The 24504-nt window shown below is 36.4% G+C and overlaps 1 protein-coding gene across 7 annotated transcripts in view; it reads right to left on the bottom strand.

The window, feature by feature from the left end:
* RPGRIP1L (RPGRIP1 like) overlaps positions 1-24504 on the bottom strand; it is a 142080-nt gene that overhangs the window by 14744 nt on the left and 102832 nt on the right. For 6 of the 7 annotated variants that reach the window (XM_073307594.2, XM_073307593.2, XM_073307595.2 and 3 more), the window contains 2 exons: positions 13647-13830; positions 7271-7355 (listed from right to left, as the gene is read on the bottom strand). In XM_073307594.2, coding sequence (XP_073163695.1) covers positions 7271-7355; positions 13647-13830 — 269 coding nt within the window. Of the gene's footprint in view, positions 1-7270; positions 7356-13646; positions 13831-24504 lie in introns of those variants that run through there. The other variant, XM_073307600.2, reaches the window with a different exon arrangement.

Genomic DNA, 24504 nt, shown 5'->3' with positions numbered 1-24504 from the left:
CTTCTGCAAACTTAAATTTCAGTCACTGCATCCAAGTATTACTTTCCTTCTAAAGATATAATTGTAGTGTTCTGTTGGAGCGGACTTCAATTAGTGGCCTGTGCAGAGGCCAAAGACACTGGGACTGACCAAATGACAGGAATTCAGAGCTAACTACTCTTTTGATATGTCTTGGCAATGCTGTTTAAACCATGAATCCTTGTAAACTTTACCACTTAAAATATTGTTCAAAAACCATGATCCACAATGAGAAAATCAAGTTACACAAAATCCAGGTCCATGAGAGATGATATCTTAAACAAAATATAAACAAATCCTCCTAAAAGCCTTTAACAGTATTAGCAACCACTGAAACATACTTTTATAGTGTTGTATTTTTGTATTCAGTTACTATAATTAACAATACATATTTAGTTCATTTACTTAAACACCTGTTTTTAGGGAACAACAAACATACTGAAATAAGAAAAAAAAGGGGACAAAAAAGAATACCTCGGAAGCTACATTAAGAAGGCAGAAGATCTGGCAGATTATGATGGATACAACTCTAAAATCTTTGGCATAGCACTAAACAACAGGAGCAAATAAATAAAAAAACACAACAAAAAAGGAAATAATTCTTGGATACAAAAGAGAAGTATCAAATGAACATCAGAGAAAACTATTCAAACTCTCTAAAAGAGACTGACAAAGGCACGTTTGGAATATCGGGTACTTATTCTTAAAAGCACAGAGTGCAGCCAAGGTGACTCAGCAACTATGGTTACTCAAACACTGGGAGAAATCAGTTATGTGATTGGGATGGTGAAGATAGAAGAAGGAATTGTGAACCAGCAGAGTCCTTACCTCACTGTAGCACAGAATACACAGTGATCAAACTCAGTCTTTGTAGGGTTCTTTCTTATTGGCAGTTAAAATAGCAAAAACACAACACAGGGATAAGATTTCTTATCCTTGTGAGGCTGTTCCTAGTGTTTCCCTCTAGGTCAGGGGTTCTCAAACAGGGGGTTGTGAAGTTATTACATGGGGGTCATGAGCTGTCAGCCTCCAACCCAAACCCCGCTTTGCCTCCAGCATTTATAATGGTGTTAAATATATATTTTGAAAGTGATTTTAATTTTTAAGGGTGGGGGGGGGTCGCACTCAGAGACTTGCTATGTGAAAGGGGTCACCAGTACAAAAGTTGGAGAACCACTGCTCTAGGTTCTCTCTCACAGACTCTAGTTCTCTCTGCCCAGAGAGCCACTCCCTACATTCCCTTTCTGTGGTTTAGTAGGCTAATCAGCAGTGCAACCAATGAGTCAGCAGGAACCAGTAAGCATTTCCAGGCAGGGTCCACTACCTGCTAACAGGGTGGGCAAAGACTTTGCCACCTTATCAAAGGTACCATTGAGAAATATTTGATAAAAATTCCAAGGGAAGAAGAGTGGATACTGAAACAAACCTTGTATGCAAATGGACATCCAAGGGATAAAGGAATTTTAAACAGAATTTCTTTAAACAGTGAGTACTCCAGATACAGGACTACCGTTGGCAGCAAGAGGAAATTAATACATTTTATTATTAATTACTGTTCTGAGGCCCAACCCCACAGTGCTAAGCACTATACACACCTATGAGAAAAAGATGGTTCTTGCCCCAAAGAGCTTACATTCTGCATATAAGACAAGAGACAACAGGTAAAGACAACTTACAGACAAGGGTTTTTGGGGCGTGGGGGTAGTGGGAGGAGATCAAGGTAACAATGAGACAATTATTGTAAGCGTAATGAACTGTGATCAATGGGTACCAGCTACTTAACCACTGTTGAATGATTTGAAGATTTCATAGGAGAGGTGAATTTTAGGGCTGTTGATTAATCGGAGTTAACTCACGCAATTAACTCAAAAAAATAATCGCGATTAATCGCACTGTTAAACAATAGAATACCAATTTAAATTTATTTTATATTTTTGTACGTTTTTCTACAATTTCAAATATATCAATTTCAATTACAACACAGAATACAAAGTGTACGGTGCTCACTTTATAGTATTTTTGATTACAAACATTTGCACTGTAAAAATGAAACAAAAGAAATAGTATTTTTCAATTCACCTCAGACAAGTACTCTTTCTCTTTCTCATGGAAGTGCAACTTACAAATGTAGAATTAGGTACAAAAAATAACTGCATTCAAAAACAAAACAATGTAAAACTTTAGCACCTACAAGTCCACTCAGTCCTACTTCTTGTTCAGCCAATCGCTAAGACAAACAAGTTTGTTTACATTTAAGGGAGATAATGCTGCCTACTTCTTAATTACAATGTCACCAGAAAGTGAGAACAGGCATTTGCATGGCATTGTTGTAGCTGGCATTGCAAGATTTTTACATGCCAGATGCACTAAAGATTCATATGCCTCTTCATGATTTAGCCATCGTTCCAGAGGACATGCTTCTATGCTGATGATGCTTGTTAAAAAAAATAATGCGTTAATTAAATTTATGACTGAACTCCTTGGGGGAGAATTGTATGTCGCCTACTCTGTTTTACCGGCATTCTGCCATATATTTCATATTATAGAAGTCTTGGATGATGACCCAGCACATGTTGTTTGTTTTATGAACAATTCCATTGCAAATTTGACAAAACGCAAAGAAGACACCAATGTGAAATTTCTAATGATAGCTATAGCACTTGACCCAAGATTTAAGAATCTGAAGTGCCTTCCAAAATCTGAGAGGGACGAGGTGTAGAGCATGCTTTCAGAAGTCTTAAAAGAGCAACACTTTGATGTGGAAACTACAGAACCAAAACCACCAAAAAAGAACATCAACCTTCTGTTGGTGGCATCTGAGTCAGATGATGAAAATGAACGTGGGTTGGTCCACACTGCTTTGGATTGTTATCGAGCAGAACCCATCATCGGTATGGATACATGTTCTCTGGAATGGTTGTTGAAGCATCCAGGGACATACGAATCTTTAGTGCATCTGGCATGTAAATATCTTGTGATGCTGGCGACAACAGTGCCATGCAAATGCCTGTTCTCACTTTCAAGTGACACTGTAAACAAGAAGCGGGCAGCATTATCTTCTGCAAATGTAAACAAACTTGTTTGTCTGAGCGATAAGCTGAACAAGAAATAGGACTGAGTGGACTTGCAGGCTCTTAAGTTTTACATTGTTTTGTTTTTGAATGTAGATTTTTTTTGGTACATAATTCTACATTTGTAAGTTCAACTTTCATGATAAAGAGATTGCACAACAGTACTTGTAATAGGTGAATTAAAATACTATTTCTTTTGGTTTTTACAGTGCAAATATTTGTAATAAAAATATAAAGTGAGCACTTTACACTTTGTATTCTGTGTTGTAACTGAAATCAATATATTTGAAAATGTAGAAAACATTTAAATAAATGGTATTCTATTATTGTTTAACAGTGCGATTAATCACAATTAATTTTTTAAATTGCTTGACAGCCCTAGTGTATTTTAATAAATAACTGGTGGATTTAATAAATAAAATCAAAGCATAAGCAAGGGGAATGAGGTAATATCTTTTATTGGACTCACTTCTTTTGGTGAAAGAGGGAAGATTTGACTCTTTCACCAACAGAAGTGGGTCCAATAAAAGATACTGTCTCTCCTATCTTGTCTCTAATATCCTGGAACCAACATGGCTACAACACTGCACACAAAATCAAAATAGATGTTCACTTATTTAGCACTTTTATCCATGCTTTCAAAAAGTTTGACAAACATTAATGCAGTAGGGACTCACAACACTTGTATAAGGTAACTAAGTAGAAACAGAGGCTCAGAGAGGGTACGTGAGTTTCCCAAGGTTATATAATAGGTCTGTGGGGAAAATGCAGGAGACTTGAGTCTTCTGACTGAGTTCTGTGGTGTAATGACAAAGCCTTTTCCTGATTAAAAAAAAATGAAGAGTATTCTGAAGAGAGTTAGTGGGGCCTCATAAGAAGGAAAATTGTGTGGTACTCCACATTTGCTAACCTAAATGTGATTCCAGGAATGGCCCCCATTTCCTCAGATTACCTATTGCTCATATGTTAAATACAATAAAGCATTCTATTTAGCTTCATATTTTCTTATTGGTTGATAAGTATAAGGTGGCATACACTGAATGCCAAACATCATTGCAGTTTCTGCCAATAAAGCCATTTATTTAAGTATAGAACCAAAATGAACCTCAGGAAGGAAATTTTCTACATGAAGAAGTGAAACAGTAGGAAAAATGGAGAACAACTGAGTTAATTTGAAAACATTTTCTAACGAACAGCCAGAAAAATCCACTTTTGAATATATGAACTGCCATGTTGAACTGCATTTGTTTACCTGTAAATATAGAACGGCAAAGGAACATGAAGATACAACGTGAAATTTGTTATTTTCAGTAGCACTTTAATCATTGCTATGATTATAAGATTTGGTCACATCACAAAAGTTTGGCTCTGCAGCTTATTACCAAATATGTTATGTTAAAAATCTATGAAAATATCAATGTCAATGAGATTTAATCCCTGTGTTTATATCATAGATGTGGCTTTAGAGAGTACTTTAACTTTTAAAGCGATCCAGAAGATCAAACACCAATGGCAACAGCATTTGGCTTCCAATACCGTAGAACCTGAGTTACGAACACCAGAGTTACAAACTGACTGGTCAACCACACACTTGGAACCAGAAGTACGCAATCAGGAAGCAGCAGAGACAAAAAAAAAAAAAAAAAAGCAAACAGTACAGTACTGTGTTAAATATAAACTAATAAAAAAAATAAAGGGAAAGTTTTAAAAGAAAGACACATTGTTCTTTAAGAAAAGGATAATGGATGAGAGTGGAGATATGCTATTTATCAGACTAATTTCACATATAAGCATATATTTACCAGAAATGCATGTCCATCTTCTCATGAAGACCTAAGGATTTCTGAATTTCACCTCTTTTTTACTTCTTTCCATCTCTCAAAGGGCTTTCATTACCGTGATTTTCCTCCCAGAAGAGCAAAACTGGATATGTCTGCCATCTTAGCCATATATTTATGCAGGTTCTAATATGGCACCCCATCACTGTAGTATTTAAGTGTCCTTACAATGTCACTTCATCTATGTTGCATGTGATAGGGTGAGGATTCATTTGAAAAGCTGCCCAAGATGATCTCTCCCCACCAAAACCTGAATATGTACCCCCCTCATAGAACTGCGTTTATAATAAAACCAAAATGTTTGCCCTGACCATGTGCAGCCAATTTTGACTGATATTCATATCCACGTTCATTTTGTTTCCTGAACTTTAAAGAATTAGTTTAGTTCCTGTTTCAGCTAAAAAAGCCCTGATATTATTACGTAAGGTCGTGTGAATGCAAACGTGTTGAGGGAGCAGCTAAGCCAGTTTTAAAATGAGCAAGATCCAAAACCAATGGCTTTGGGGAGGATCATGCCATGTCATGGGTTTCCTCTCCTAGTGGTCCCATTGTTGGAACAGAACTGGAGACTGGACTAGTAGCAAGTCTCTTGTCCTGATGTTGAATCAGCGCAGAATCCAAATATCTCCATAGTCCAGGGCTCCAAGCTATGATAAATGTTCCACCAACACAAAATTAATTTCAGTGAAAGTGAGCACAAAGAGAAGGGCTTTTTTGTCATGGTGAGGATGCCATTGCTGTTTCTACTTCCTTCAGTTATTTCATAGTGACTATGAGCTGTTCTGCAAGATGGCTCAGATGCTGCTTGGCAAATGTGTGAAATGAATATAATTACTGTATTTGGCCTACATGAATAGCTATTTGCCTCACTGAATGTACCCTTGGTAGAAAAAAAATAAGACTTAGTTTTCTGTGCTGTAGCATTCTCTAGTATACTGTGTTCTCCTACTTGCTAATTTACATGGTAAAACTGATGTCCTCTGCTTATTTGTTGAAATGAAAATTTATTTGTATTTTGGAACTTCAACATGCTTTTGATGTGATATTTCCATGCTCTTATGGGATCTGCTTCCTGTCCGATTTAATTAAAAATTGTCTTCTGGCCAAGGGATGGAACTCAATTTTAAAGTTAAATTGAAGAAAGAGACACAACTATCTTATTACCAAACTCTGCCCTTACATGTCACTGGGTATCTGTGAATGTGTAAATAATTAAATGACCTCACACTTCAAACACAATTAGTAGGTATTCCACTATCCTGTAAATGGCATGGATCTTCACATCAATGGGTCCTCTACATTTGTGATGGCTGGCCTCCAAAAGAAAACAGTATAAGTATTGTTGAGTTTTTTGTTTGTTTTTAGTAAAAACAAATAATATGTATGCTACCATCCAAAGAAGTTTGGACCTGAACAAACATAGTAAATTACAATTAGCTCTGGTACAATTAATTTACACTCAAACTTTGTTATTTATGTAGCTAACAGCAGTCTGCTACATGAACTTATACATAGCTTTAGACTAAATCAGTGGTTCTCAAACTTTTGTACTGGTGAACCCTTTCACATAGCAAGCCTCTGAGTGCGACCCCACCTTATAAATTAAAAACACATTTTTATATATTTAACACCATTACAAATGCTGGAGAAGAAACAGGTATTGGGGTGGAGGCTGACAGCTCACGACCCCCCATGTAATAACCTTGCGACCCCCTGAGGGGTCCCGACCCCCAGTTTGAGAACCCCTGGACTAAATACAGGACACAAGGACACCCTGTGGGTTTCCTACACTCCCTAGAATACTTGGAGAGCAGCATGCAATGAATGGATTATCTTAATTCATAAATACACTTTTAAATCTGTCACAGGTATAACATTGATAATATACATTTACTTAACTTTCCCAGAACACTGTGTGCTGAACAAAATGTGACACAATGGAAATTGCTTTTACGAACAGTGAGAGAGGGTTGCATCATTTCAAGGCATATGAAAAACCACTCAGGGAAGGGACATGCATGTCACCACATCAAAGTTTAGGTGGCTGACAAGCCAGTGTGACACATGCAATTCATGTCACTGGAAGGCATGTCACATGCCATAAAATGAAAATACTATAGTAGGGCTCCAGCTCTGCTTTATATTGCAGTCAACCATAATATGCAGTTATAACATACTACTGGGAACTTAAATCAACCTTAAGTTATCCTGAGTTGGTGCTAAGTTCTAACAACTTCTCAGAGATATTTCTTCAACAAGAAATTGTTACAAGGTATGCCATGTCACAAACTGTATGCATGTATTTACAAAGACTTTGTCTGGTGTTGCACCACCAATATTTACCTGCCAGTATTCAACTCTGATTCTTGAAGTACAGATTTGAGGAATTCTCTCCTTGCAAGGTTATTCACCTTATCCACGTGAATCACTGGAAAGCAAACCAAAAACCCCAAATGAATATGATTATTTATAAACTAAAATTAGAATAATCTTGTTTTTGGCGTTCAGAGAAAAAAAAATGAGAAAAAACAAGTTTCCTTCCTCAGTGCTTCCTAAGAAATGCAACAATGAAAGCTAGAATTAAATCTAAACAGTCATGTGATCCAATGTCATGTCACTGCCACCTTTATGTGCACAATGTCAGAAAAGATAGAAGCAGCATCTAAGTGTGCCACATGGCTGTTATTCTGTTAATAGCACTGGCAGTCATGACTGTAAAAGCTAGTGGTCTTTATTGCTTTGTATATGAGGGGATTTACTGCATTTTCTTTCACCCAAGAAGCTAGTAATAATGATAATGTATGGCAGAGTGCTTGTCCTTTCTGACAGCCTCGGTAATTTAATCCTCCTCCCGCCACAACACGCAATAAGAGAGGCATCTAGACCAGTGGACTGAGGAAACCCACAGCTTGATGTTTATTTTAAAAAAAAAAAAAAAAGCTGTATTGCTTTCGTTTAGAAACACACCCACCACCAGTCCAGACTTAATTCTTTTGTACCACGAAAGTGAAAGACGGTAAAATCCCACGAGATAAAACCATGATGAGAAAATTAGAAAAAGGGTTTTAGAAAATTCCATATGAAGGTTTCTGGCATGGACTTCCTTCATTGGAAAGGGGCCTCTTTCTTAGGACATGGTAACCGTCTCCAAGAATTAGAAGGATTTAAAAAGCAAGGGAGAGGAGGAATTATTATGCTTCACTGCATGGAGGTGAAACTAGGAATAAAGAAATTAAATTAAGAAAGATTTCTGCTTGAGAAACTTCCTGAAAAGATGTATTAATGCGGAACAGGCTTCCAAAGGAAATGGTGTAAACCCCATCAGATAGGGACAATTAAAACCCAACAATATCAAGCAGTGGAAATCATATTGTAGGGGACACCCGTCCATTGGCTTCCAGGAATCAGGCTGGCTGGGAATTCCTAAGTCTGTTCCATTTCTAATATATATGACAGATATTGTGTCTATTATGCTTTTTCTTTTTTCCCCATTCCATTCACATGAACAGTCCTAGTTCCCCTGCTGAGCTCATGATTTCAGGGCTGGAGGGGACTCACCACTCCATTATCTCTCATGGGGTGTGGGGGTGGGGGATTGTGTTTGGAAGATCATGTGAAGGAGATGTGACCAGAGAAATGGCTTTCCTCCTTTTCCTATTTAAGGAATCTCTTCCCTACTCTCCCTCCACCACTAAGAAATCCCCCTTTACCCTCCCACTCATCACACCATATTATACACCCACAGGAATACTCATTCCTCTCTCCATCTCACATTAAGGATTTCTCATCCCTCACTTCATGCTGACAGGAGTCTACACTTCACACATTCTCTGGGGTGCCTGATTTCTACCCCTTCCACTCCCCATTGTATGAGTAACACACATTTACTTCAATGGGAATTATTCATCCTACTGGGAAATAGAGAGAATTGGGATCCAGAAGTTCAAAGAGTTCTATGGAGGCTCAATCTAATTCTTCACAGATGAGCTTCTCAAATCTTTATAAAAAGAAAAGGAGTACTTGTGGCACCTTAGAGACTAACAAATTTATTATCTTATTAGCTTATGCTCAAATAAATTTGTTAGTCTCTAAGGTGCCACAAGTACTCTTTTTCTTTTTGCGGATACAGACTAACACGGCTGCTACTCTGAAACCTGTCAAATCTTTATGAAGAGAATAATTGCTATGAAGAGCATGCTTTACGGAGTCCTGGGCTCTCCAGTGTTCCCAGTTAATTGTATGAACATGGTCAGTGGAGCTGGGATTAGTCCAAATCCATTTCCCAATCTCCACCTCTCCAGCAGGAGCAAAGGAACAAGCATCCTTATTAATAGGAGTTACTTCCAGGTAACAGCCAACATCACTGAGATCTGGAATCTTCCTGAAATCACATCATTTTTGCATCCTCTGGTTAAATGAAAGCAAGGGATCAATAGTCTATAGGAGTCACCACAGTTTGTCAGACCCCTAAATCCTCTCAGTCCTCCATCTTCAGCATCTTTGCCTACTTATACTGGCAGATAGCAAAATCAGTTATCACTGCCATCTGGTATTCCTCTGGGTGTGTGGATGCCTTCCCACATGTGCTATTTGCTGAAAACTCCAGGGACCGCTGAAGGAACTGATGGGGAGGCAGCAGGCAGACAACCAAACAACTTCAAAGGACTCACCACATCACCAGCGGCTTCCCGACCCTGGCTGAAGTTTCCTAAATCTTCTAATTCTAAATCTGAAACTATTCTATAATAAAGAAAATATATATTCAAAGCTGAACACCTGAATTCATTTCTCACCCATGGAAATCTAGAATATACAGTATGTATCTTAAGAAACCTAGGCAAGCTTGGGTGGAGGATGACTAACCACAGTGATGAGAAACTTTGATTTTTAGATTTAGTGGTGAATAACTCTGCTTTCAAATGCTCAAACTACTCAGGATTACAACACCGCTCCAATGCATACAGCATCTCATATTTGTGTCCAATAGCTGGAGGACCACGTAACACTAACTAATGACAGTTTGTATCCAGAATGATCATTTTCAATTTGTTCCAAAGTAACCCTAAAAACTGAAAGATTTTGAAACTCCTGTACCTCATTAAAGATTACTGGTATAGTGCATTCCAAGACAGCCACCATAATATCAGTACAGAAGATTAGGTTTAAGTTCTTTAATACTTTCTGGGACCTCTCTAATAAGAGTATTTACTGTAAAGGCTGAAACGGGGTCCCATCAAAATTATGAGGAATCAGTGCCTTATCTAGTATTGATGTGTGGTAGAGGAAAGGAACCATCTCTTTGAACTATATAATCAAGGGTGCTTTCCAATATTAGGGCTAATACTGCCTTAACATTGTTACAGAATTTTACCAAGGAAACCAAATTTCCTTAGAGTCCAGCCCCTTCATTAATTTATTTTAAAACCAAAATGTATCCCACCATTAACAAGAAAATCAGAAGTTCTGTCTCCTCTTCATCTACTAACAACTCCATTTTGTCCATATAATCAACTCTTCACTCCTCAGAGACAAAGGCTTCTGATCTGTGTAAGTCTCATAAAAACTTTGGAAGATTTCATTAATCTTTTCCATTCTATTGTCAATCCCCTGGAAGGTTTATATAAAGCAAAGATAACATTCTTCAGACCTGCTATCATTTATCTTATTTCCTAACCACTTTCTTGCCTTCTAGCATTCTCATAGCAATATTTGCCATCCCTATGAAATATAAATGCTGTTTCCTTGTTATCAATGTTTGTCAACTAAACTTGATCTTTTGTATTGTCCTGAAAATATATTTTAGGTGAAATTAAGAGTCAAATCTCAATGTACCTATTTATTCCAGGTTGAACAAAATGTGGGTTTTACCTGGATCCTCAAAATGTTTCCCATATTTTTCAGACTGAATGAAATAAAAGCTAGATTCACTCTGAAATGTGTACTTTGACATGGCATTCATACAGTTAGCAGACACTAATTTTATTCTAAATGTTTCACCTGTATTGAAAAGTCTACGCGAATAAACTGCTTATTATGGCTCAGGTCACTCCCTCTTGTGAAAGAAAAACTGTAGGAACATGTCTGAGATGAAGAAGAGGTGATTAAGTTTTCCTCGCACTATCACCTTACCTGGGATGGTTTTGGGGGGCTGTAGAGTTTGGAAGCACTCATGGATTTTTAGGAAAATTTTCTTGCAGAGCCTGTCCCAAAGGACAGCTATGTAGGGGACTTATAGTGACATAATGCAACTCTAAACTGATTTACCTCCAACCAAGACTTCCATGCCAAAATCCAAGAGATTTGCTTCCCTCCCTGTCCTCTGAGTTCAGCAGAGCACCATTTATGGGGAGCTACAGAGACTTACCAATAGGGGAACTACCCTGCTTCTGCCTAGAAATGGGGAATTCATTTTGTGGATTGGATCTTCCATGCACTGATCAACTGAGATTATCTAAGATATTATTCTTTTACAAGATTTGTTTTTACTAATTGTAAAGCTAGTCTGCAGCTATCTCATAATGAAATCACAAATGTTAAGGTGGTGTTAAATAATTAAAATAACGGTTGCTTATTAAAGATTCCAATAGATCATTCTATGTCAGCTAAGACATAATGACATCTAAAAAACAAAAATGTAACACTTCTTCAGTTATAAATAAAATAATAAAAACTCAATAAGGTTTTATTTACCAGAATTAATGATTTCTTAAATTACTTGTGGGTTTACTATGATTTTTTTCATACAAAATCTAGAATACTATTAGCTTGCCTCTAAGCTCAAAGTACATTTCTTTCTCTCCATATAAATCTCATTTTTATTAAAGAAAATATTCAATTAACCCCAAATATTCTACATACTCAAATCTAATTACGTATGAATAAGAGACGGAATAAAGCTATAGTAAACACACACACACACACACACACACACAGAGAATTCATTACTATTAGATTATTGGCCTCCTCACTGACATTATCAAACAGCAAATTTATTAGGACTTTTCCCTTATACGCAAAGCTAGAATTAAGTAGAAATTAGAGGACCAGTTATCGAAGTAAAACACTAGCGAGAATAAGTCAACCATATTGGAAAAGTGCTGCAAATTAGAACATGGTAGCCATTAAGACAAAAAGTATTTCTAAAGAATTATTTGCTAGGATATTCTAACTTAAAAACAGTTTTACATTACAACTGCAAATGGAAAACCAGGGTTGTTATATCCCAGGTTTCGATTAGTAAAGTTAAAAACAATTAAATGCATTATTGCCAACCCCAATCATTCAAAAATCACAAGTCAGATCCCCAAAAGTCATGATACTGATTTCAAAACTAATGAGATTTTAAAAAATAATAAATTCTGGATTCTGATATTTGGGTCTTTAGGGTTTAGCAATCATAAGCCTTAGAAACTTTTAAAAAGTTTTTAAATGAAAGCTGAGATTCTCACATAATCACATGACTCCAGACCTGGGATTTAAAGAAAAACACCCAATACTGACATTCACCAAAAAATTATTAGAAATTGCAATATTATTTATACAGATTGTCAGTACAGTATAGAACTGTCCTACTGCTAATCTTTTTACATATATCACCAAACCATGTCTTTTTCCCCCCAGTCTTTAGACAACCATTGTGATTCAGCTCCTGGCCCCACTGAAGTCAAAGGAAGTTCTGCCATTGATGTCAATGTGGCCAGGATTTCACCCAATATGTCTATTTCTTTCTTCATTTGCTACCTGATGTTAGTCTAACAGTCCAACTTTACTGAATCAGCACTTCTAAAAGTAGTGTAGGCCTCGTATATTAAGGGTCCCATTAATGTGCTTTAGGGATTATAGTACATAAGATCACTCATTCTTATACCTGTTAATAAAGGCCATTATATATTGGTTATATACTTATTATACATTTTGGTTTCCAAAAAAGAGTTATCTAATTTCAGTTTAAAGGTATCTCCCCAGTTTGCCAAAACGATCACATCTGTTGACCTGTTCCTATGTACTTTAGTTAGAGAAGACCTCAAGCACTCAAATTTAAGTCCACATCACATTACTGAAGCTTGGACTGAGTAATAAAGACTTTTGTAGTTAAATAGAAAAAAATGCAGCAAGTACATCAAGTTTCGAGATTGAGATAATGTGAAGTCACTGAGAATTCAAGACTCACAATCAAAATATTAGCAGCAGGAATAACTTCCTGTTTGGCAAAGAGATTATGCTTAAAACAACGGTGTGTGTTCCAAAGATATAGGCACATCTAATTATACGATTTCTAATTAAACTTATGTTTGGATGTTGGAATTCCATACGATGCTATTGATTAATGACTTTCTGGGTGGTTTAGCCTCTTTTGCACTATGATGGTTAAACACTTTGTTTAAAACATGATAAAGATAATTTAGTCTCTGGTATTCTATAGGTATTTCCATTTTCAGAGACACATTCTCGCCTGATGTAAATTGTCATAGCTTCATTGATTTCAAAGCAGCTATGAGAATCTGCACCAGCAGAAATAAACCCCTATACATATCTATCTATCTATCTTGTATGGCATCTGTGCTATTTTCTAAAAGAATATTTAGAAATGGCAGATACAACTGAAATATCCAACTTTACTGTAATCAAGAGTGTTAAGGAATCAGAATTTATTAAACATTTTCTATAGGACTGAGTTTAATAGAAGTCATGAGAGTGTTCACAAATATATCATACTTACCATTGCTAAAATTGTAGTGGACCCACTGTCCACTTTTTGGTTTAGGAAGGGACACTGGTGTCTCTTCTGCAAGGAAACTGTAGAATCTGCATTCTACAAACAGTCGCTGTATTGTGTCATCCATTGCAACTCGGGAATCAGTGAGACTTAGGGATATAATCTCAATCCGAATTTTTTCTATTGGCTGTATTAAAAAACAAACAAACAAACCATAAACACACCATATTTCTTGTAATGTCAACTTGAACAAACAAACATGTAAGTCACTGGGATGTTTTGTACAGTAGAACATGATTTATTATGACAGAGATACACTGAGGTTCTAATGCCCCCGTGTTTTCAGTTAACTGTTTTTGCAATAGACTCCTCATTTTTATTTGAGAATGAAAATACTTCCATAGCAGTCGTACAGTAGCAAAGGTGTTGTATATACATTTATCATCATTTAGTAACCCACTTGAAAAAGTCTCAACAATATTATGAATCAAACTTTTCCAATTGGATGACTATCACTATATGCCTACTGAAGATTGCATTGCTATTAAACTAGATCTGATCTAAAACATATGATGTCACATGAAGTAGTACAGTACTTATGGGTCACTCAATTTCACATATTAAACTCACCTAGTCTAGTTAAATTAATATTTAAATGAATATTTTGATAGTATATTTAAAAACTCTAAATTGGCCTTCTACATAATTTCTTTTTCCTTATATTTTTGTCTTAATTTTGACATTTTATATTTGAAACTGTTGCTTTGTATCCCTTTGCAATTTTTGTAATCTTGGCAGGTTTTTGAGTAGGTTTGTTTTGTTTGTTAACTTTATAATGTACTGTACCCTACTACGGAGAGTTTAGGTGTCAAACATAACAAAGGGGCAAACAAACATTTCCTTGAATAACTCTGTGATTTCAAAGAAAGAAAAACCACTGTGATTTCAGAATTAGACTACACAGATGAACATTCAAAGGATGAGATTCTGTTCTTCAAAGAGCAAACAGAACTCCTCACAGTTCACAACTGTCAAGTTTTTCTAAACTTTTTTTTTTTTTAAGTTGTTATCTGCATTAATGACTATTTCTCCTATATGGTGTTTAAAGACTTCTGGTTCTAAATTCAAATCATCTGAAGTAACAATGATAAAATTCAAAAATAAGACTGTTTAGAAGATCAGTTTTCTAGACTTCAGTGTAAGAACAGCAAATTCACCCACATTATGGTGGTTGCTGATGCATATCAAAGCATATTATATAATTAATCACATTGAAAAGCATGGGTATCCTATTGTAAAAATATCCTTCATAAAGAAAAATTTTCATTGCTGTCAAGCCCGTTCAATATTTGATGAAGTAATTTTACCCCCTCCTTCAAAAGACATTTTCTTTTATTATGTATCCTAAGACACTTTAACTAAAAACCCAAATCTGAATATTTCAATAACGTCGTTTTATTATTCAGTAGATTCATGGAAATTTTACAAGGATGACAGAGAAAATTCCACACCATTCTGTCTCCACTAATACAGGTACATGGCTTCAGCTGGCAATATTCCTAGGATTAGCATAGTATGATGAAATATTTAAAGGAATTTTTTTTCTAAAGCCTAATAAATCAAATGACTGCCAAATGTCATTAAAGTGATGGTCTTTGACTTGAATATGCTTTTCATATTCAAATTTGAAAAGAAAGAGATGAAAGCCAAGAAAGGTTACTCGGTTTCAACTAATAACCTCAAGCACTCTACATTCACATGCATAAAAAAGTGAAATTGGCTCTATTGTCTAATTTTACTACAGAAACAACTCTTTTCTTTTTCCATTGTACAGATATATTAGCAGATGCATTTAAAGTGATATTCTAAGGGGTTCTCCCCCCCCCAACATATTTAGCAGTTATGTCAAACTAGTTTGTACACATACAATAGTTTATAAGTGAAAACCAAATATACTGTATTATCAAGTCTTTTCACATAACTTAAAATTTTGTTTGACATACTTAGCATTTGTAATAGTATGCTACAGGAAAAAAACATTTATATTAGTTTCCATTTTCAAACAGAGGAGAGGGGAAAATCCACCTATTGATGGCATACTGCTTTCTAATTTTTAAGGCGACAAATAATAGTAAGTTGCACTTACAAAATTAGAAGAAAAATAAATGAATTGTTCTAGACTTTAAAAAAGAATATTTAGAGTCATGGTTTTATTATTATGAAGCATGCAACACAGTGTATATTAAAGAGAACATACGCTGATTTTTTTAAAAGATAATTTACATTTGCAAATCAAACTATGCAACTGCTAAAGACTAACAGCTAGTATTGAAGTCATATTTCACTACTAGTATAAAAACCACAAAGTTCGTATAAATAAAAATAAATGGCATAACTAATATCAGCTATGAATGAAGTTTTAAACTACAATCTTTGGTACTAGGCTGCAGAAAAATATATATTCATATTTTTCTGTTTCCCTAAGTGTTAGATTTTTCTTTATTCTCCACAGCCCACTTATTAGGTTTAATTACAGTGAAAAATAACTAGTTTATCATGACCAATTACACCGGACCCTCGCTAGAACGTGCGAGTATATAGTACGAATTCGCATATAACGCAGTCACGGCCCTGGATCCCAAATTTAATTACTTTAATTGGAATTCATTTTAACGCGGTCCCCGCGTTAATGTGCATGGATCCCAAATCCCGCGTTCTAGCGAGGGTCTAGTATATAATAATTTTGCTTTGATGGAAACTAGACATTTTGTTGTTGATGTAGTAATAAAACAAATTTAAGAAATGTTTCAATGGATTATATGAGTTGCTGCAGTAATGATAGAACAATCTATGCTACTGATAGACTTATTAAACCAATGAAACATAATTTAATATTTCAGGATTTTGGCTTGCAATAGTGTATGGTATTAGTGTTAGGGTAGTTCAGTTACATGTTGCTTCTAGTTGTATATAGGAGCATTTTTATTATATTTAGATACCTAAGAATGAAACAATATTGCCATCAGTCTGTGATCTGTCAAGTTTAATGCCTCTCTGGAGAGACCTTTGTAATTTAAGCTGTGTGCTATGCATTGCTGGAAATCCTCCTCAGACTTCATTTCAATATACATATGGTGTTTGGATACTATTATAAAAATTTATATTATAGTGCCATTGAATATTACTGGGAGACGGGGGCTTCAGTTCTCCTATACTTCAAGGGAAAAACAAACAAACCCAAACACAGGCCAGATCCTCAGCCCTTGTAAATAAGCATAGCTTCACTGACTTCAGCTAGAAATACACCAATTGACACCAGTTGAAGTTCTGGGCCAATGAGGCTGATGAACTTAGAAGAATCGTTGAACTCCCACAGTGTGCTTTAGGACTGTGTTAGATATTGCTTCTTTTTTCAAGAAGGTTTAAGTAATGCGCCGAATACTAAGACATCAGAAGTTTAGAGTAGTTGCATTTATTTCTTGACTTTTTCATTGAATTTCTTTTGTCTGAGCAAACAGCAAAGACAAACCTGGAATATGTTTCTATGCACTCTTGTATGACATCTACAGCAACTAGTACACTATATTCTACAGTTTCTTTACAGACCCAGGGTGAAATCCTGACCACAGTGAAATCAATGGGATAACTCCAAAGGGCCAAGATTTCACCCTCAGAATCAACAGTTTTAGGCAGTAATCTGCTTGGATGTTTCTGTCCATTACGGAGTCATTTCTCATTGTCTGTCCATGCCAGAAGAAAGACAGGAAGTCATGGATGTGGTTTAATAAGGGCATAACTTTATTCACTTATACTATCTGGGAGAACCTGGCAACCAATTGTACAGTGCATGAACGATAGGAGTTTGTTTTCCACTACCCAGATGTAGAACTCCTCAAAATCCCTTTCCTCAACTCCCTTAAAGGGGGCCAGAAAAAGGAGGGGGAGGGGCAGGGTCAGCTCCCTGATGAAGACTAATCTCCCACTTATTTGGTTCTCTTAAGGGATGCTTCCCTTCAAATCATTTTCCAAAGCATTTTATTCAACAACCGATATCCCTTGCATACTGAATACCTGAACTGAACATCTTCCACAAGTTTTATGTATGAAGTTGCGACATTATAACCTAACCCCCCTACTCTACTCCAGACTAGCTATGGCAAAGGCAAAAAAACCCAACCACCTTGGCCAATATGGCAGTGAGGGCATTAATTCCTTCTGAGCCCCTCAAGGAAAAGGGCAGCTAGCCTAATGTCCACAACATGTCCTTTTGCCAAGTTCGTGCCTGGGTGGATGCTGCCACCCTGATCCTGGTAAAGGAGGGCCTCTACAAGGCTGCATGGGATATAAATACTTCTCCTGCGCTTCTGGTCAACAGGAAGAGCAATGCAGTGACCTTGTCCTAACCTGGCCCCAACTGCTTCCTCTCCATCCCTGTAAATTTTCCATCTTCGTGCCACCTGTTCTGAGGCCTTACAGGGGCAACACCCTTTTCTTCGGTCAAAGGCCCACTCACATAAATGTTGCAGTAGGCACTTCTTTTCTTTTTACCAACCAACTTGTATTAATGCATTATTATAATTATTTTAATTATTTATTATTTTATTTTATTTATTATTATTTTAATTCTTCCTTTCATTTTTTCTGTTTCTTCACTTGCAGCAACTACTAGCAGACTTGTGAATTTAAATATGTCTGGGGAGTATATACAGGGAATACTGACTCAACCTTTCCTTTAAATCACTCATTTTGTCCATTGTTTTGCAGTAATACATTTACTACTATTCACATTCACGACTGACTGAATGAAAAACCACCAGCTAGTAAATTCAATACTGAAAACTGAAGCCTGAAAAACAAGCTAAGCCAGCCAGCTTTACACAGAACCATGATATCAAATGCCTTTCCCCCAGGGCCAGCTCAATGTTTTTTGCCGCCCCAAGTGCAAAAAAAAGGGCCAGAGTGCCATCCCGTTGAAAAGTGCTGACCTAAGCACGGGCTTGGTTTGCTGGTACCTAGAGCTGGCCCTGCTTTCCCCTCCTTCCTGAGGTTTTAGATTCTAGCAAACCAAGCTTCCTAATAGTTCACAGCTCAATCCACAACCCTCTTTTCCTTATGCAGTGCCCGTTGATTCTTCCTGTTAGCAACATCTGTTTCACCAATTACCTTCTTAAAAGGTAGAACGTTCTACAACTTTCTTATGATTTCCTAACCGGCCTAACTTTGAAGTTCTCATCACTCCTTTTTTAGATTTTACTTTTTAGAACACAGGCTGAAATTAGTATTTACAATAATAAATTAGAGATTAATGTTTCTAGTAACAAAACACTTTCAAATAGGTTATATGCATGCAAATACATGTGAGTGACAAGATCAATAATTCATGAAAAACCCAATGATAAAACCCAATAACACTGAAAAAAATAACTATTATTTTCTTTAAAAACCTGTTTTTTTTCACAGCTCAAAATACAGCTAACACCTGAGTAAGCAAAAGTGATTGAAAAGTAAATAAAACAGTGGGTTTTTTTCACCTCCCTCTGACAGTTGCCACAAGAATGCCAGTCTGATTGATTTTATTGATGAGAGATGCATGACAATGTGAACCATGGTTCTGTTAACAAACCAACAGTCTGGATCCAGTAGATACTCAACAGATGACAGCAATAATTCCTTTGACCACCCTGACCGAGATCATGTGATTGAGATAAAAGATAAAAATTTCAGTTTCTTAGTAGCACTCTCATCTGTCAGACCCTTATTAAATCCACAATTTAAAAAAAGATCTCTTGGTTGGGAATTTGCAGAAACAATGGTCAATGAAATGAGAATTATCCTTCTTCAATCACTGCCATGGGACACTAATACAAGTTATACTTAGAAGGAATCTTCTTCAAATACTGCTCTAGCTTTCTCCCCTTTTGCTTTAACTAGTCATTTGGAAATTATGGTAACCTGTGGGAGAAGGTGGTATCCATGTGCCCTTTCTTTATATTAGCTGTCTGCCAGATGGAGAGTCAAACTATTACTATGGAAAATATACACTCTTCTTGTGCCTTGGTGGCAAAGTTCTTCACGGAGAGAAATAATTTGAGAGTAGGCTTGTAGGAATGGATGCAGGAAAGCTAAAGGAGCACAAATCTGTCAAAATCATATTTCCTTACTTCAACTGCATTATTTAATTAAGATTTTCATGTCTGTAAATTCACGTACAAATTTAAATTTCTACCAAAGTATCAAACGTAGATGTTTGATATTTAGCCAAAAAAATGAAATCCGTGTAGACTCTTGAGGTAAAAGTGACTCATGCAGAGTTTTCAGCTGTCTTATTTGTCAGAATGCCAGTATTAGATTCTTTGTCAAAATGATGCTGTGAGTAATTATCTTCATCTTACGTTGTATTTCTCAGCTCTGACTTTTTAAATACTAGAGGTGAGATACTACCTAAGTTAGATATAAAATAAGATTTAGAAGAGGCTGTCCTAAATATCTCAACAAAGAATGAAATTTCCTTGACTGCAATTTTTAGGTGTCCAGCTTATTTGACTTTATTTTTTCCCCTAAACACAAAGGCTAATATATAAAATCTGGGGTTAACGAAAAAGAAAGATTTGGGCATCCACCTCTCACATGAGCGAAGAAGTAGACTAGGACTAAGGAATTATTTCTATAAATAGGACTCATTATATGAGTTTTGTTAAGGGAGTACTGTTTTTCATTCTATAAAGAAAAAAAATCAAATTGCACCTGGCCCTTGAATGTGTGCAGTAAGGAGCCTCCTGTACAGTGGACCAGTTACGCTGTAGTACCTGAGCTCTCTTAAATGGCAGGGACTGCTACCTGTAAATTGCCCTCCCTTGCTCCAAAAAAAGAGGGGCTGAAGGCAGGGAGGAAACAGGGACACAGCCCTGCTCCTCATCCAAATTAGCCAGGAGAGCTGGGCTGTTGCAGAAGGGACTACACACTGTACCTATCTAATGAATTATGCAGAGGGCTCACTCCTCTTGCATGCTGAGGGGCTCTTTAGGGGCAGTGAGATTCTGCACTGTTCCCTATGTGGGGTGTGTGTGTGCATGTGTGTATCTATAAGGCATAATTGAGCCCAGAATTAGCTCCCCATTTAGCATTCTTTGTCAAGTTTATTTCCTTATAAAACACTGCACAGAAATAGACCCCACTAGTCACAGTATTTCCTTAAGCACATATGAGAGGGTGAACTGTCTTTGCTTACACACAGGGGACTGAACTGGGGACCGCCAAAGCTAAATGCATGAGTAGATATAGCATGAGCTAAAGAGTCAAAACTATAGCTGGGGGGCTCTAACAACTCCTATTTTCTGTGGATTGCATAGAGGGGGACCTCTAATACACACTCACCAACGAATTTATTTGAGCATAAGCTTTTGTGAGCTACAGCTCACTTCATTGGATGCATTCAGTGCATCCACTGACTGCATCCAATGAAGTGAGCTGTAGCTCACGAAAGCTTATGCTCAAATAAATTTGTAAGTCTCTAAGGTGCCTAAGTACTCCTTTTCTTTTTGTGAATACAGACTAACACAGCTGCTACTCTGAAACTCACCAACAGTTTACATATAACCAAAACTTTTCTACATTTCATCTTGTACACCAAATACCTTAGAAAATACTCTAAAAGGTACTGTGGGGATCTGAAACTCTACTTACTAAATGACCATTAATGATGGCATTAAACCTATGTATAAGTAGGAGGCATTTGCACTTTGCTCCGAATACTGTTCTCAGACACACAGAGGATATTGTCCAAACTTCCTTCCTTTATGTGGTTTGCTTTTGCTGTTAACTTTATGTAACAACATAAAATGCTGTTTGGGATTCCTCCTGAGCTTGGCTATGCTTAGGCTTTCTTCCCACATTCCCCTTCGATTCTGCCTTTAGTTGCCAGTTTTTAACTTTTAAAATTCATAATCTTTAAAGGGGAACAAATAAAAAAGATAAATATCTGGAATTATTTGATTTGCAGTGTTTACAAGCTCCAGTGGCTTTGTAATGCTCCCTCCTCCCCTCCAAGTAGTGCTATGCATGCAGCAAAGATAATTGTTACTGTAACAGTGCAGTTGGAACCCACACTTCTGTACTGCAGCCTAGCACAAGGAAGAGAGTAATTTGATTTTTCAATGGTAAAACACTGACCACTCATTTTTCAAGAACGGGATGAAATGACAGTAAAGTACTAAGCATCAACCTCAATAGTCAATTAGACACCTCAGTACCATCTATTCAAGCATGAAAATTATTGCAAATGCTTTGTGGGCTTCAGTTACCTTTAATTTCAAAAGCAAGGAGGACTCCTTAGATATTAATGGATGAAATGCAAAAGATTGCCTAATAAAAGAGCTCTCACTTGTGTACTTTCTGTCTGTAGGGAGTTAGGCAATGTTGAGGTTACAGAATGCGTGTGCCAGCTGTTTACAATGACATTCAGGATAAAATATGAAGTAGTTATATCTTATAAAAAAGAAACTAAGACAACAAACCTGAATGCCCCATGTTCTTTTCCCAAATGCAGATACCAGACCTCTGGCCTAACTCTGAAGGGTGGGGGGAGAAGAGAAAAATGGGGCTTATATTTTAAAATCTATGTATTTTGCATGCTAGTTTCTTTACAAAGGAGTATAAAGAAAATACATAGAAGGAATTATCAAACATCACATTTTCAGTTAGTAAGAGTACATCTTAGTACTATGAAAAGTGATTATGTAAATAGCAGCTTATTGCTCAGTACACCTGTTCCTCATTTATTCCAAGTCTGAATTAATGACAAAAGTAAGTTCCCACTATTTTCTTTTCCTGTCAGTGGAGCAGAGCCAATACAGCTGAGAGAGTGAGCTGGATTCTATTCTGAATTTATGTATCACCAACAAAATTGTTAATATTCCATTTAATGACTCTTTATTACACATGGTATGAGAGCTGGAGAAAATTCAAATTCTAGATAGTGTTTTTTAGGGCTATATTTAGGGAAAAATCCAAAACTTTTTTTGGACTTGTAAAATTATTATAATTTATCTGCATATAACTGCAACAAAATAAATACAGAATCTCACAAAGCTATTTGTACAAACCCTTTTTTCCAGAGCAGAACTTGAGTATCATGCATTTGCTCTCCAGGTGTAGATTTTGGCAGATGCTTAAAAAAAGATTTAGTCCCTCCGAATGGGTGACTAAGCAGTGTTGATGTGCACCCATTACCATACATTCAATTTTTATTCTGCGTAAAACTTGATGCCACAGAACATAAAGTAAGTCAGCCACTTACGGGCTCCAGTTTTCCAGAAAACATTCATTCGTTACCAATTTAGGCATAAGTGTTTTACCCAATTACTGCTTCTTCACCCTTATGAAAAAGTCTTCAAGAATTTCAGAAGGAATCCAATATAATTAAAAATAGTGTTTTTGGTCACACTTTTCATTAAGGGTATGTTTATAAAGGGTTAATAAATTATTAATAGATGTTTTTAATGGTTAATCAACTAGTAGAGTCCAACTAGTCAAGAGGTTACTTATAACCACTGGCTTCCTTGTTAAAGTTAAATCCAAATTATACTAGTTATTATAGTATTCTCCTTTTACCTGGAATTTACCAAAATATACTATAATTTCTGACATAGTGTGTACATAACTGCTATTTTTCATCTAAAGGCACCTTACAGAATCTTTGTATGTCCTGTCTGAAACAGAGAAACTGCAGCTCGTGTCAATTTCCATTTTGACTGTACAACCATTTATCAGTACTTCTATCCAAGCCCTTTACTTTTGGTTTTTATTTTGTTTAAAATTTCCCAGGAATTTATCAATGTTTATCACAAAAATTTTAAAAAGAGTGAAAAATCAGTAAAAACTGAAAGCAAAGGGCCCCTAGATGCCTGAAACTCACAGGATGCAGTGGCCTCTATACTCATGGTGATGGTCTCAATACAGTGGCTCTGCGCCACCATGATGTAGCAGTTGAGAAAAACCTTCTAGTTGGAGTCTGGACCCGACTCGCTGCTCTGGAAGGAGAGATGGTTACCAAGTCACCATCCCCCTCCTTCTGGAGCAACGAGCCAGGTTAAGGGAGTTCCAACACTTTCAAAATTTGCATGAAGAAACAAATCAGTAAAACCTCAATAATGTTTTTTTAAGCCAGAATTTCTCAGAAAAAAGCAGCAAAAACAAAAAATAAATGGCTTTAAACTTGTATCTCAAGGAGATATTTTTTTCCCTTCACTCTCACCTATCTTTGGTGCTGTCCTTTTCAGATCCTCAAATTCTACTGCAACATATTTTGTTCTACGATTTTTCCTCAGTGGCATTTGGTGCAAACATTTTACTCTGTCTGGGGCAAGCTCTTCTAGTTGGTCATAGACTTCCACAGTCTAGTGTTTAAAAAGGAGCACAAGTCACAGTGGTGCAATTAAGATAATGGGCATGGTTTGGTTTTCCAAGGCACTATGCTCTTCTTTCAAAACCTAGTCAAAATTGCTTACTTCCAAATGTTTTACCATTTGTTTTTTTTTTTTTTAATTCTGAAATTGGGTGTCTTTCTATGGCCAAAGACTATTATTAAGTCTTTCGAAAGTGCAGCTTGAAGCAAGTGGACTCGTAGCACAGGCTTTGTGAACCATAAAGGAATTTATCATTTAGTGTTTCATTTCAGAATTGTTTTAAATAAAATATCCCTGCCAATCTATTTAAATTCACCACATACTTGCCAAGCATTTAATCATTTAGTTAATTTTCCCAGTGCAGTTTTTATGTGGTGAAATAAAGTTTGTTCTGGGAACATTAACATTTCCATTAATTTCTTCTTCGGCTGTTTTTTATGGTGATGTTATGTCTGTTA

Source organism: Lepidochelys kempii, chromosome 12 (genome assembly GCF_965140285.1).
Source record: "Lepidochelys kempii isolate rLepKem1 chromosome 12, rLepKem1.hap1, whole genome shotgun sequence".
NCBI classification, from domain to species: Eukaryota; Metazoa; Chordata; order Testudines; family Cheloniidae; genus Lepidochelys; species Lepidochelys kempii.
This window is presented reverse-complemented; position numbering and strand designations above follow the sequence as displayed.